The sequence below is a fragment of the Antechinus flavipes genome, chromosome 2, assembly GCF_016432865.1.
Source record: "Antechinus flavipes isolate AdamAnt ecotype Samford, QLD, Australia chromosome 2, AdamAnt_v2, whole genome shotgun sequence".
Lineage (NCBI taxonomy): Eukaryota > Metazoa > Chordata > Mammalia > Dasyuromorphia > Dasyuridae > Antechinus > Antechinus flavipes.
The window spans coordinates 251452023-251466903 of NC_067399.1; the positions used below are offsets into that span (position 1 = coordinate 251452023).

At 36.4% G+C, this 14881-nt stretch overlaps 1 protein-coding gene across 1 annotated transcript in view; it reads left to right on the forward strand.

Moving 5' to 3' along the window:
- CDH4 (cadherin 4) overlaps nt 1–14881 on the forward strand; it is a 1241109-nt gene that overhangs the window by 1008915 nt on the left and 217313 nt on the right. Inside the window, exon 6 of the mRNA XM_051976684.1 lies at nt 5683–5827. Within this exon, the coding sequence (XP_051832644.1) occupies nt 5683–5827 (145 nt within the window). The remainder of the gene's footprint in view (nt 1–5682; nt 5828–14881) is intronic.

A 14881-nucleotide genomic window follows, 5' to 3' on the forward strand; every position in this document is an offset into this window, starting at 1 on the left:
TAACCATTACTTATGAGGTAGAAATCCAAGAAGGCAAAGGAGTCACCATGAGGAATTGGATATCTGTTATAGTGGCTATCTGCTAGAGGCTGTTGGGGATCTAATGCTGACCAGCAGAATAGATCCCTTCACGTGAGAGGATGGTAACGATACAAGGAGACTGAGAGGTAGTTGCATTCTCTGACCTCTCTTCTCTTTCCTCTTGCTTCCAATTTATTTTATTCTCAATTCACAAGCAACATCTGCATCAGTAAAAGCTGATTTTCATTTCCTTCAAGTGTGTTATAATTCACAACGGTGGGGGCTTTCGGAGAATTGACCTGCTTCTTCACACCTAGGTATGGTCCTTAATAGGCATCAAACACCAAGGCTAAGAGACATGGTGGAGTTCCAGTTTTTAGGAGAACTAGAGACCAAATCAAGAGATCACAGAATGGATTTTAGGTATTATCTAATTTAAATCCCTAATCTTACATGTGAAAAACTAAGGACTATCAGGAGTTGGGCAACAGTACAGAAAAGGATTTTGGTTAAAGAGAACATAACAGTTCCAATTTCAGGACTACTTACCAAACTAAGTCCAGACTAAGTCACAAAGAACATGTCAAAATCAATTGATTAATCAATCAGAATTTATTAAATGTCATCTATGTGTCAGTTACAATATTACAGTTTGAGAATACAAAGTTTGAAACTCTCAATCAGCAATTGCTACAGGGTATAAGATCAGAATTGGACTGGTAAAAGAGCTGACTAAATGCTGTGGGATCTTTATATTTTCTCTTTCCAATAGGATGAGTGGTCAAAAGGCCTGGGAGAAAGCTATGGCTATTGTTAGGACTTAACTGGCTGTAGCTGGAATGTTGAGGGCCAGGAAGGAAGCCAGATGACTTACTGACTTGCCAGTAAGAACAGAAATACTTTTACAGTAAAAATATTTATTCCTGCTTCAGTTTAAGCAATCCTCCCAAAAATTCAACAAACAAAATAGACAAATCATAGGATAGTGAAAACTCTTTTCAAAGTTTGCTTCCACTTTACCAAAGGGTTATCCTTTAAATTAAACTCTTTGAGGGTTAGAGATATTTCATTCTTATCTTTGAATTCCTAACACCCACAACAGTGTTTTCCATTAGATAAGTATATACTAAGTAAATGTTTCTTGAGTTAAATTAAATAGTTGTTTCTCTTAGTTAGTGTCTTTAAAATAGAATAAGATTTCTAAATGGTCAATCTAGAAATAACTTCCCAGGATCCCAAGTGTTGTCTAAGATGAAATGTGTTTATACACAAAATAATTGTGCATATAGACATGCATGAAAGAATTGCTTAAGATATATTTCTGCACCCTATAGCAAAAGGAAACAATCAAAAAAGGGAGAATTTTGTGAATGTTTCTCTGAATTGTCTTATCAATCAAAAGATTCATATTGGAGAAAGATTTATATATTTGGAAAGAAGTTCCATCGAATCCAACCTTCTCATTTTGCAAATGAGGAAAGTTAAGTCCCAAGAGATTAGATGCTTTGCTCATGATCAAATAAATAATAGGTGACAGAACAAGATTTGAACCTGGGCTCTCTGATTCAAGATCCATCACTATTACCATGTCACAATTATTCAGGCATAAAACCAAGCTCCCATTTTTTTCAAAACATATAAATTTCCATTTTTCCTTTAATATTTTATGGGTCCATGATTTCCTTGGGTCAGATATTATCTTCACTAGAGCAGATCACTATCTTTCAAAGCTTCCTTTGCAAATAATCTTCATGGCTATTTACATGACTTGTTACAGTCACAAAAAATTTCATTCTTATGGGGTAAATATAGTGATAAGCCTGTCCACACTTAGTAGACTATTTAGATAGAACTTTTGTTTTCAATATCTTTTTCCTATTAAAAATAATTGAGGATCTCTCCAAAGCGGTTTTGTTTATCTGGATTCTATTTATAGACATTTACCATATTGGAAATAAAAACTATTTTTGAATTTGTAGACCCTCTAAAAGGGTTTCAGAGAACCCCAGGATTCTCTAGACCATACTTTGAGAACCACTGACTTAGATCATCACCAGACCTAAACTGAAAGCTTCCCCAACTTAATCATAACTGCCAAAGGTAGTATTCCATCGACACTAGCCATTGTCAGGCTGGAGAACAACTTTAGTGGAAGCATTTTCCATTCAAAGTTAAAAAGCATCCTTCCCCCTAATAAAAATAAAAATAAAAATCTCCCTCTTCATATGAATAGGCAAGCTGCTTTCCTGAATTCCAGGTTTATACAAACTGGGTAACATTTAAGTTATTGAAAAATTTTAACCACTTTAACCAAGCTGAGTGCCCAAGCCCAAAAGTTTGGTGCATGACATGAGCTGATCAAGATTTACTGGAGAGCTACTCCTGAAAGTTTCAAACAAAAGCTATAAAATTTGATTAAAACTTTTTTTTTTTCTGGAGGTGAGATGGGACAGGATAGAAGGGAAACCTGAAGGTTAAATAAATATGTGATTCACTTGACATGTTATCTCTGAATGAAGCAGTTTCTGTGCCTAAAGACAGAGCAGGAAGCACCCAATACCACCTTAGTTTGAAGATAATAACTTTAATTTTAGTCCAGAATTACTTTTTTTTCAAAACTCAACCTGACCTTTGACTTGTAAAGTTATTGACTCTCTCCACCTGACATGATGAAGGATAGCTCTGTGGCTCCTGGCTGAGTGGTTTGTCCATGAGGATGAAATGCAGATAGTTCACAGTGACTGGCAACTGGATGGATGCTGGGAGCTTTAGTATCACAACACAACATTTTAGCTTTGTTCTTACTAGAACTTAGCCCAAGCTTGGACTTTTGCACAATCTCATGTTGTGTTGTACTTTGCAATTTTCCTAGGAATCAGTGTCAATTTGGTTTGTTGCACAACACACATGGCTTTCCCTCTCCTTTTTTCCTCTATTTTTTGTCAAGTAAGCCTTGAAATTCTTCTTAAAAACACAAATTAAGGGGTAAAATTCCATTCACTGCTGTCTGAAGCAAACCAAAACACTGGAGCCAATATGAATACAATTAGCACTTTCATTTTTCGTTCAGCAGCCATCATGTATAAATGCCTTCCTTTCGGAGGTACATGAAGCAGCAGTAATGAGAGCTATGCTAAGAGATTGGATAATAGGAAGAATTCACTTGGAACCAGCTGGATCCAGCTCTTCACAGTCAATATGCACCAGCTCCCAATCTCTAGACACTCAGTGCTTCAAAATTCTATTCCCTAAAGGCCTTCCTTTCATTTTGGTTCTAACCACTTTCCCAGGGTCATAGAATCATAGAATTTTCGAGTGGGAAGGCATTTTAGAAGGGATTTTAATGATCAGTTTGGACTAGATTGATGTCAGCCAGTCCCTTGCCCATAATCATGAGGCAGAAGGGTAGCATAGGAAGATAAGAATTTGAAAATTTTGAATTCTAATCCCAACTCTACCACAAATTAGTTTTATAACTTAGGAACCTCTAATGTACCTCAATTTTATCCTGTATAAAATGTGGGGCCTAGATTAGATTAATCAACCCATCAACAAGCATTTATAAACAGAGACGAGTGCAAGGGATAATGTTGTAAAAAAAATTACCCTGGCATGGATTCTGTCAATATAAAGTTATTATTAAATAAAATAAAATAAAATATTAAAAAAAAAAAAAAAAACAACAACAAGCATTTATAGGCTAGGACCTGTGCAAAGCACTAGAGAATATGCAAAAAAACATATCAAAGTACCTGCCCTCAGCAATCTTATATTTTAATGGGGGAAATCTCACATATGAATCAACACATACGATATAAATGCATAGGGGATAGAAAGGGGAAATCATTAGTAGCCATGGGAACTAGAAAACAATTCCTGAAGGAGGTGGTACCTGGCCAAAGGTAATTCTGACATTCTGTGTGTATATTCTTAACTCCTTTCCAACTCTGAAATTCTATAGTTCTATAGTCTAAGACTTCTTTAAGCTCTGACATGCTTTGGTCTTTTCCTGTTCTGACATTATTTGCTTCCTGTGACCCTCTTCACCAGAAGCCCTATCAGCAAGTCATATGCCCACCCTCTGTTCTTTTATTCTATTTCCTACTTATGAACTAAATCCCCCCAGATCTGAATGCTATTTTGAACATCAATCCCAGAAAGTTGGCCCATACTCTACACTTTTATTTTGGCTTTTTCCTTGTGTTCAATTCCTAAAGGCAAACAGGACAAATGGAAGTAAATAGATTTGAGAAGGGAAAAACTTATAAATGTAGTCTTGCATCAGATGAACAGAGCTACCTCCTCTGTCCTCTAAGGCCTTCCAATTCTTGCCTTCAGCTTGTTATCCCAGAGGGATTGTCACTTTACTCATTCATTTTAATAGACTGTGGTCATCCTTTCATTTAAGGAGACAGATCTTTGGTTCTACTATTACCTGGTAAGAATTTCTCTTTCTTGAGATATCAGAAGAAGAGACATTTTAAATAAAAAGCTAAGATGTTCTGTTACTATAGAGGCATTTGCCCATTTGAGACATTAGACAAATGTAAACAGAAGTGGCACAAATCAATTTTCAAATACCCAGCAGATTCTGCAATGGGAATATTCTGAGTTTACTGGGCTCTAATATGTTTCAACTTTCAGCATCACAGAAGACTCTATGATAGGTGTGAAATGTTCCCCAACTCCCCTTTATTAATAGCAGAGAGGAAAATTTCACCTTTAAAGAGTGCAATAAGGAATTTTCATGGTCATTTTATCCCTGGGATGGGAATACCTGTCACCAAAATATTATATACAGGGCTCTTGAACCATGGGGGCAAGCTAGCAACAGCTGCTGCCAATAGCCCTAATGAGAACACCAACCTCTTTCCTACTCTAGGGCTGCCTGCAGGTAGCAGGAAAAGTACATACACATCTTTGGCCACTGCTTATTATAGGCTGGCACATTATACTTTAATTGCAGACTTCATTATCAGAGGAAAAAAGAAAAATACAATGTTAGGGAAAGCTTCTTTGTGGCAGATCAGTTCAGGTCCAAGGTTTTTGGTGAGTTTTCTTTGGTGTTCCCTTATCATATTTGTTTATATATTTCTTGAGAACTCTTTTGTGATAATCTGTGCTATGAATTGCCTGGAGTTTGGGGCATAGAGAACACTAAAGGATATGGGTGATGATTATTCTGCTCCATAAGGTCAATTCTATCTGCATCTTTGAAAATACCTTGTAAGTCCTTTTCTGTGATCTCAGGCATATTTCTTGTGTAAAGGCTGAGGGAGCAGAGTGAGGTATTCTCTTGGCCATGACATACTTCAAGAGCACCTGGGATATAGATCAGAAGCTTGTTCTTTAAAGTTACTGAAATGTTTTCTTACTTTTTTCCCCAGTGAATAATGATTGCACATGTTAGGGAGCTCAAGAATGTTTGAAAATAAGCCCACCTTAACACCCAGACATTCCTCATCTTCATTTCTTTAAAAAAAAAAAGTCATCTCATTGGAAAGTATTACAAATCTGGTAGATTTTGGATGAAAACTATATCCTTTTTTTTTTGCTGTTATGTAACAATAGCCCTTAGAACTATTGGAAGCATCAACCAAACTAAATTCAAATTCTGACCATGTGTTGTTTCTGTTTGTTATTTTGCTTTTGTTTTTTCAGCTTAGAGCCCATGCAGTAGACATGAATGGAAACAAGGTGGAGAATCCTATTGACCTCTACATCTATGTGATTGATATGAATGACAACAGGCCAGAGTTTATAAATCAAGTCTACAATGGATCTGTGGATGAAGGTTCCAAACCAGGTAGAGTACTGTGCCATAGCTCTGGTGTCTTAACAAAAACAATGTCTAGCAATGGGCCACTTCTGATTTGCCCTGCCAATAGTCCCACAATGCATCCTACATATAAATAATAAAGTCCTCATCTCTGCCTGAAACTCAACCTGACCATCTATAAATACAATGATAATGTGGTAATTTCAAGGAGCAGTTGATAAATTCACTTCTTCCTTTGCCTCATTTTTGAAAGCTTTGTTGGGACATCATATTTGCCCCATTAGCTCTCTGACCTCTTCAAAGCAGAAATTTCTTCTAACAATGTCAATCACAACCCAGGCCTGAAATGGCAATCTATTACATGTTCACTGATTTTAAAAAGGAGTTACATCATATCTTGAACCTCTGAGTGAGATTTATTGAAGTCTACTTAAATAATTGACCCAAAAAAATCTACAAATAGAGTAGCAGTTAATTCGGGATAAAATTCTGGATTTGGAGTCAGAATATCTGAGTTTGAATCTTGTCTCAGACCCTTACTGTCACTTGACTCTCCCGGCCTCAGTTTCCTCATCTGTAAAATGGAAACAACAATAATATTTATTTCCAAGAGTTGTTGGGAAAATCAAATCAGACAAGATATATGGAGTACTTTGCAAACCATAAAATTCTATATACTCATATCAATTCAAGGTAAGTTTGGTGTGGAGAAAGGAAAACAACTGAAGTATTCTGAATAGTTAGCAAATATCAATATGCTTGAATTTAGTTCAAACGTTAGACTATCAGAGCCAGAGGAAACCTTCAAGATCATTTAATTCAGAGGTTCTTAACCTAGGGTTCATGAATTTGCCTTTATTAAAAAAATATTTGATGACTATTTCAATATGATTGGTATCTTTGACAATCCTATGTATTTTAATTTTATCCTTTATAAACATTCTTCTGAGAAAGGCTCTATAGACTTCCTTTGCCAGACTATAAAAGATGTTTATGCCACAAAAAAAGGATAAAAATCCCTGGTCTAGTCCAGAGAATTTTTTTCACAGAATCAGAGATTCTCCAAATATTAAATTTGGAAGGACCCTCTGAAGCTATCTAGTCCAACCAACATCAAAATAGAATTCCCATTACAACAACCCCCAGCCAATGCCCATTTAAACCTCTGGTGAAAGGGAAGCCATTGCCTGTTTAAGGCTACCCGTGCCATTTTACAGATAGAAAATAAAATCATCTAGGGGAAGAGGCTTGCTTAAAGTGAATAAGCAAAAACTGTGGAAATGTGAGTTTCAGTGATAATAGAAGCCTGGCAGGCAGACAAAAAAAGTCAAATGTGTAACAGTCAGTATCAGCTAGGCAGAACACGGTGTGCAGAGAGCTCCAGGTCTGTGGTTGGGAAGACATCTTCACAAGTTCAAATCTGACTTCAGACATTTAACTAGCAGTGTGACCCCAGGCAAGTCACTTAACCCTGTCTGCCTCAGTTTTCTCATCTGTAAAACAGGCTGGAGAAGAAAAGGGCAAAGCACTCCAGGATCTTTGCTAAGAGAACTCCAAATGGAGTCATGAAAATTAGGGCACAACTGAAAAAATAGACTGAACAAAAGTAATCTATGTATAGTAGATCCTAACCAGAGTTTACTAAAGACTATTTAGAGATTAAGGGAAATGCTTTTAGGAAGCTGGGCAATGGTACTATTAAAATGCATCAGTCCTGTGATCCTTCTTGTTATCCACTTCTTTCAGAGGAGATTTTTCTTGGATTGGTTTGCCTGATGGAGGGGTTAACTGGTGACTGGCTTTAGGTTGGTGTCAGCAGCCATTCATCATTACTTTCTCACTGCCTGAGGTAGTTGTCATAGAACAGTCTCCAAGGGCTTCTATTTTCAACAAGGTGAATTGCATTCTTTACTGATTGTCTTTCAGGATTGCATGACCCTAGCACAGAAAAGGACAAAATGTGACATGATTTCTCCTAGAACCTTCTTCTTACCTCTCCTTTGGAGAAAGAAAAAGATAGGAGAGGGCTGGCAAGGTAGAAACGGGGAGGCTGACTGATCCTTTCTGACAGTCATCTCCTTTAAGGAGTCCTTTGGCAGGGGTGGTTGCATGAGCACAGCAGCCAGCAGTGACTCTAGTGTGGCAGTATGTAGTGATGCAGGCAGAGCCAGCAATGAGGTTTGAAAGTACTTGTGCTTTGGGTGTTGTTTCCATAACAAATCTAATTTCCCACATCTTCTAAAACCAATCGATATGGAAAGTCTTCCCAAATGTTTAACTAGCTTTTCTCATTAGGATAACAAAAGCAGCAAATTGCAGCATCTTCTCAACAAAAATCCAGATAAGCCTTTAAGCTGGAAAATCAGCATCGGGTCTCCTCCTCAAGAGTACAGAATGTACAAGAAGGAGAGGTGCTTTGGAGCTTTGCCCTTAATGCTTTCTGCCTTGGAAGCGGGTCAAATGTAGGGCATGTTTCCTATACCAAAAACATCACATTTCCCATGGCCTTGTGATTGTTGCCCTTCTTTTCCCACACCATCACTTTTCTCGTAAAGGCATATAATTTTACAATAACATGCCAATTCTTTGTCTTTCAACTCCTCCTTCCCAAAGGAACATGGAAATCTGTATTTCTGATATTAGTCCTCCATGAGTAATGATAAGGCTGTGTCCTTTAAAATACCGTGGTGAAGTTATACCATGCTTCTGTTTAACCTACTCTTACCATTCCAGGCCAAGCTTTATTCAGGGAAAATAAAGTCACAATTGAGAATGGAATCCAATTACCTAAGCAGGAGACTCCCCAAAACTAGAAATACTTTTACTATTTCAATTTCTTCTTTTATATCAGAAAATTATAGTAATAGAAGGGTGCTATGCTGAGTCTTTGTGAAATGAGGGAAAGCTACAGCCAGAATTAATCATTATTCCTTAGATTGATGGACTAATGAAGGGTTTAAGACATATATTCTTTCAGAAAACAAATGGAAATATATATTAAATATTGATTCAGCAAGACATGTCTTTTTTTCCAAAAAATATAATATAATTAGAGGAGTTAAACATATCCACATAGCACATATTAGCTTCCTACCCCAAGTTCACCCCAAGGTTCCCCTTAGCCCAGACTCCAATAGAGGTTTTTCCAAATCTTTTTTTTTTTTTCTCCATTGAAATCTTTTCTTTCCTCCTTTAATAAAAACCTTCTTTCAGTTGAGATAAAGGAATGACAGTCGTTCAGGGCTGCTCATTCTCAGCACTAGAAACCCAAACTCAAAGTACATGTTAGATTATTAGTGCCATATTTGTCACGGACAGTTCACCTTCAACTGAATGTTTGCCCTAGTGAAGGTGCCCTTGGTAATCACTACCTAAAGAAAAACTCTGGAGACTGATTAATTACACATGTGACCAGACCCTTAAAATCAGCAGGAGATGATTACCTCTGAAGCAAAGAAAATTGCTGCCCTTAGATAGTCTAAATTAATTATATGGAACCATGAGTAGGTAAAATGGGACAGTGGACAATGGTTAGATCTGGAATCAAAGGCACACAAGATTCAAATCCTACCTCTGCTATTTACTACCTAAGTGATTAGAAAAGTTGTTTTTTTTTTTTATTTTACTTCTGTAAATGAAGTGTTAAACTAATGATCTCTAAGATCATTTCAAGTTCTAAATCTGTGATCCTATAATTCTATTGTGTTTAGAGCATGCTAGATTTTACTACTTTCTTCACTGTTCAGAATTAATGTTGTCATTATTCAGTCATGTCTGATTCTCCGGGACCCTATTTGGGGTTTTCTTGATAAAGATACAGAAATGGTTCAGTTTCCTTCTTTAAATATTACAGGTGAGGAAACTGAGGCAAACTAGGTTAAGTGACTTGCTCAGAGTCACACAGTTAGAAAGTGGTCTGAGGTCAGATATGAACTCAGGAAGATGAGTCTTCCTGACTCCAGGCCTAGTGCTCTGTGCACTATGTAGCTGCATTTAGCTATACATGTGTGTGTGTGCTTGTGTGTGTGTATAAAATGTGTGTATATATATATAATGCATATTATATACATACACACACACACACAAAAAAAAAACTAGGTACATTATATATACACCCCTACATATATATACATATCTACTTGTTTGTGTGTGTGTGTGTGTGTGTGTGTGTGTGTGTAGTATGTATAATGTACCTAGTTATTTGTATATTCTCTCTTACTTTGGACTATGAACTTCTTGAGGTTAGACACTGTTTTTGTCTATCTTCATACCCATAGTTTTTAATAAAGTGCCTGACACATAATAGGCATTTAAATTCTTGATGACAATTTGACTATAAACTCCTTGATATAAATTACTCTTACAAATCTCCTCCTCATTTTGTCTATGCTCTGTACATAATAGACTCAATATACAAGTGAATGAATGACTTAATGGAAGGAAAAAATCTGTTATTCATTTCCATGTGCAAAACATCGTGCTTAATCATGGGGATACAAACAGAAAAGAAAGATTGTCCATCTTTCTCTTCATCTGTGTCTCTCTTTTTATGTCTGTCTCTCTGTCTCTGTTTTTCTGCCTGTCTCTGTCTCTGTTTCTCTCTCTCTCTCTTTCTTTCTCTCTCTCTCTCTCTCTCTCTCTCTCTCTCTCTCTCTCTCTCTCTCTCTCTCTCACAGACACACACACACACACACACACACACACCATTTTACAAATCCCCATTAGAAAGTGGATTTCTTTGACAAAGAGACCTGAGTTTCAATTGATAAATGACGGACAAAAGCAGCTACACCCAAAGAAAGAACACTGGGAAACGAATGTGAACTATCTGCATTTTTGTTTTTCTTCCCGGGTTATTTATACCTTCTGAATCCAACTCTCCCTATGCAACAAGAGAACTGTTCGGTTCTGCAAACATATATTGTATCTAGGATATACTGCAACATATCCAACATATAAAGGACTGCTTGCCATCTAGGGGAGGGGGTGGAGGGAGGGAGGGAAAAAAAATTGGAACAGAAACGAGTGTCAATATAAAGTAATTATTAAATAAAAATTTAAAAAAAAATAATAAAAAAAAATTAAAAAAAAAAAACAAATCCCCATTAGACAGCCCTGTCAGTTCAGAAGAACAGATCCTTAAGTTATCATCATGTGGGATTTGAGGAGACCTTCATATGAAAACCTGTCCTGGGAAACAGACATCCCTCACTGAAATATATTGTTTTGTGGATTTTGCTTTTTGTCTTTTTTTTTCCTATAGAGCAAAAGCTTTTCTTTTTCTCTTGGTTTGGTTGCTGGCTTTCCAGTCTAATTTGCTCCTGTTAGAGAGTGTATCTTAAAGGAATATATTTTATTCCCCATGAATTATGTTCTGCTTCTTTGAACTTGGCCTCTCCATGAACAGAGCTAAATTTGAAAAGATGCAGCTACACTCCAGAGCTGGGGCTCCCCATGCTCCCAGACAGCCTTAATCAGCAAAGTTCTTTGCTTATTGTTGTTGTTTATTCTTTTTTCTTGAAGAGGACCATGATATCAGGAAAATATCTTGACTTGCAAGTGAATTGGATTTAAGTGAGGGAGGGTTATGCAAAGTCATCAATCTCACTCTTTTCTTAGGAATCATCTCAGTCCATTGGCAAGATATAGATCAGGATGACTAGAGATGGACCTAGATACAGTAGGAGACCTTGACCTTGTTAAATTAAGATTTTTCCCAGGTATCATTTTGTCTGAGGCAATGCCAATTTAGTGATGAAATCTAGGTTTAAAAGAAAGCAAACCATTAAAAAAAAACAGTCTGGAAGAAGAAGACTTCAGGATTTTTGGCCAAAACAGAAATAATTACTATTTATACTCACTCTGAACTATCAGAAGCCAAAAGAATGACTCTTTGGAGTTTTCTCGGCAAAGAGTAGTTTGACATTTCCTTCTCTAGCTCATTTTAGAAAGGTAGAAACCGAGGCAAGCAGGGTTAAATGACTTGCCTAAGGTCACATATCTAATAAATGTCTGAGGCTGAAGTTGAACTCAGGCCCTCTTAACTCCAAAATCAGTGTTTTATTACAACACCCAACTGCCCTACATATATGTCTGTATATGTGTATATAGAAATACATACACACATGCATATATAAAGTCATGTAGACAATGCTGTAAGACTTCAGAGTAAAGGAGAAATCATTGCGAGATGAAGTAATTGGGGGGAAAAGACTGAGTGGAAAAAATGGGACTTCACTTTGTCATTGATGAAGGGGTAGGATTTACATAAATTATGAGGAGAGATCAAAGCATTCTGTCATGAATTAGAACAATCTCTTGAAGGTCTACAGAAACTCAGGCCCATTGATCTAAACAACACCTGAACATGAACAAAGGTGTTCCCTTGTCTTATCCTACCTGAACATAACCATCCCTCACCTGCTCCCACTGGCTTCACCAAATAAGAATCTGCTACATTACCTTCACAGTCCACACATAGTAATTCTCAGAGTCTGAAAAATAGCTAAATAAATGACTCACCCTTCTGGACCCACTCTGATTTCATTTAATTCTCAATGGCATTCTCTAGCTAAGGATCAGAATTGGCATTACTTCCATACAATAAAAGGAAGCACAGGACAATCTCTTGTAATCATGGCTGAGTCTCCCAAAGGGGGATAGAGAGGAATATGCTTATTGATAACTTTTTAAGTGAAAAATGTTATAATTAAAATTCACTGCTTTCTCTAACCCTGCACAAATGTATTAGTGTCTATATTATAAATTTTGGAATTAATGTTATTTTAAAAAATTAAATAGCTAGGAGGTGAAATCTACATGCTAGAAATGAAGTTAAAGAAACCTTCATCTAATATAACACAGAGCTTTTTTCCTAAATAGATTATTCTATTAGTATGGCCTGTATATTTATTTATTTTATTTCTATGCCAGCATAGATCCCCTTGAGAGATTAATACCATGGACTAATGCACAGATGGGGCCAGATACTTGAAAGTCATCTGAATATTAAGAATTTAAATCTTTAGCCTCAGTGATTTGAGCAGAAAGCCAATTATGGGGCTGAATTAGTTTTCAAATTAAATTGCAATTTAAGGCTTGTGAAATTAATCCTTTAAGGCACATAGTAGCATTTGTACATGAATTCATAGGAAGAACTGAGTCTTAGATTTCTCTGCTCTCTTTTCCCCCTTTACCTGTTAACACAATTAATAAAGAGATGCTTAGCATCATGTACCGGAAGCAGCATTCCCAGCTAAGTGACTGAAGGAGTGCTGACAGGGGACAAAAATGAAATGACAGGATTTTCCACTTCATAGGTTGGCAGACATACTATTTTTCTTCAGAGGGAAAGAATGGCCTAAGGTGAAGACCTAGAGAATGTGCTTCCTTTCAGGTGTGAAGTTTTCCAGGCCCAGAGGGCAATGTATGCTGTACTTTACTGTCTATTTTAGTGGAATTCAGAGCTAGAAGGAGCCTTAATGATTTCCAAGTCCAACCTTCTCATTTTACAGATGAACAAAGTGAGAACCAGAGATGCAAAGTGACTTACCCATAATCAATTCAACTCAACATACATTGATCAAAAATCTATTTCTAATCTTTTTGGTTTTGTATTCATATACCTATATGTGCAAGTGTTATCTCCCCATCAAGAATGGAAACTCCTTATGGGCAGAGCCAGTTTCACTTTTATTTTTTCATCCCTAAGCATTTAGTACTTGCATTTGACTCACTGTAGTCTTTTCTTCCATGTATATTAACTAATTTTTAATTCTTTTTAGTGTTTTTAGTGCACATATTTGCATTAAATAGTTGTTCATTAAATTGAATTTGTTGAATAAATCATTAACAATCTATAATTTACTTGAAATCAGACTTCATTGGGCTATTGACATAATCAAAATTAACTTACTCTCTCCAGACTCTGCTTTTGTTCCTTGAATTTTGATAATGAATGGCTTCCTGCCACCACCACAATTGACACTAATGGATGTGGAATAGGGGGGGGGGGGGGGGCAGGGATTCTTGGTTATTCTGATTTATAAAGTAGATAGATAGATAGATATAGAGAGACAAACAGATATAGGTAGATAAGATAGAAGGAAAAAAGGAAGGAAGGAAGGAAAGAAAAAGGGAGAGAGGAGAAAAGAAAAGAGGAAAGAAGAGAAGGAGAAAGGAAGGAGTGAGGGAGGATATTAGGATGGTAGGATATTTATTTAAGAGCTTACAATATTCTACTATATATGTTATATAGTAGAATACATACTATTCTACTATATATACTAATGCTATATTAATATATTATTATATTCCAGGTATTATGACAAATTCTGGAGATGGAAATACAAATAAGACAGCACCAAAGCTGAAATTATTTAGGCTGTATGCATCACTTTGTTAATATTTGTATATTCCATGGTCCAAGACATGCAGAAATTTCCAAATAGCCCAATTTTTTGACATGGTACAGGCAGCATAGCTGGATAATTTTTCCCACTAATTTTCATGTGGATTTCTGGCAACCCATTTAAACAATCCACCAAAGATCTACATGAAAAATAGGGAGGAAAAAAGATAATTAATCAAATGTTTTGTTGCCAAATTCCAAAAAAAGGTGGATTATTTGGAAACCTCTGGGTATTTTTGGAATTAGGCAAACACATGACAAGAATAATAATACCCACAGCCTTTGTGTTAAGGGCAATGAATATCCTTCATTCTCTGAATAGAAGACATCAATCCAGTTGCTCTCTAGGCATAAAATCAGAGCCTCTAAAAACACATATTCTCCCCCTTTTCAATTAAAAATATTCTAAATAAAGAAAGTAATCAAAGAAAAAATAAGCTAACAATGATAACAATTCTAATTCTTATTTGCCTTTATAGATATGCAGTTTGTTATGCACATTTTATCCTTGTAATTAAAATGTAGGGTGTGTGTGTGTGTGTGTGTGTGTGTGTTGTGTGTGTGTGTGTGTGTGTGTGTGTTTCATGAGAGAAAAGTGTTACATAAGGATTTTCTATCCCATTTGGGTGTCCTGGTGAGAGACTGAGCTGACCAAGCTCACCGAGTCTTAA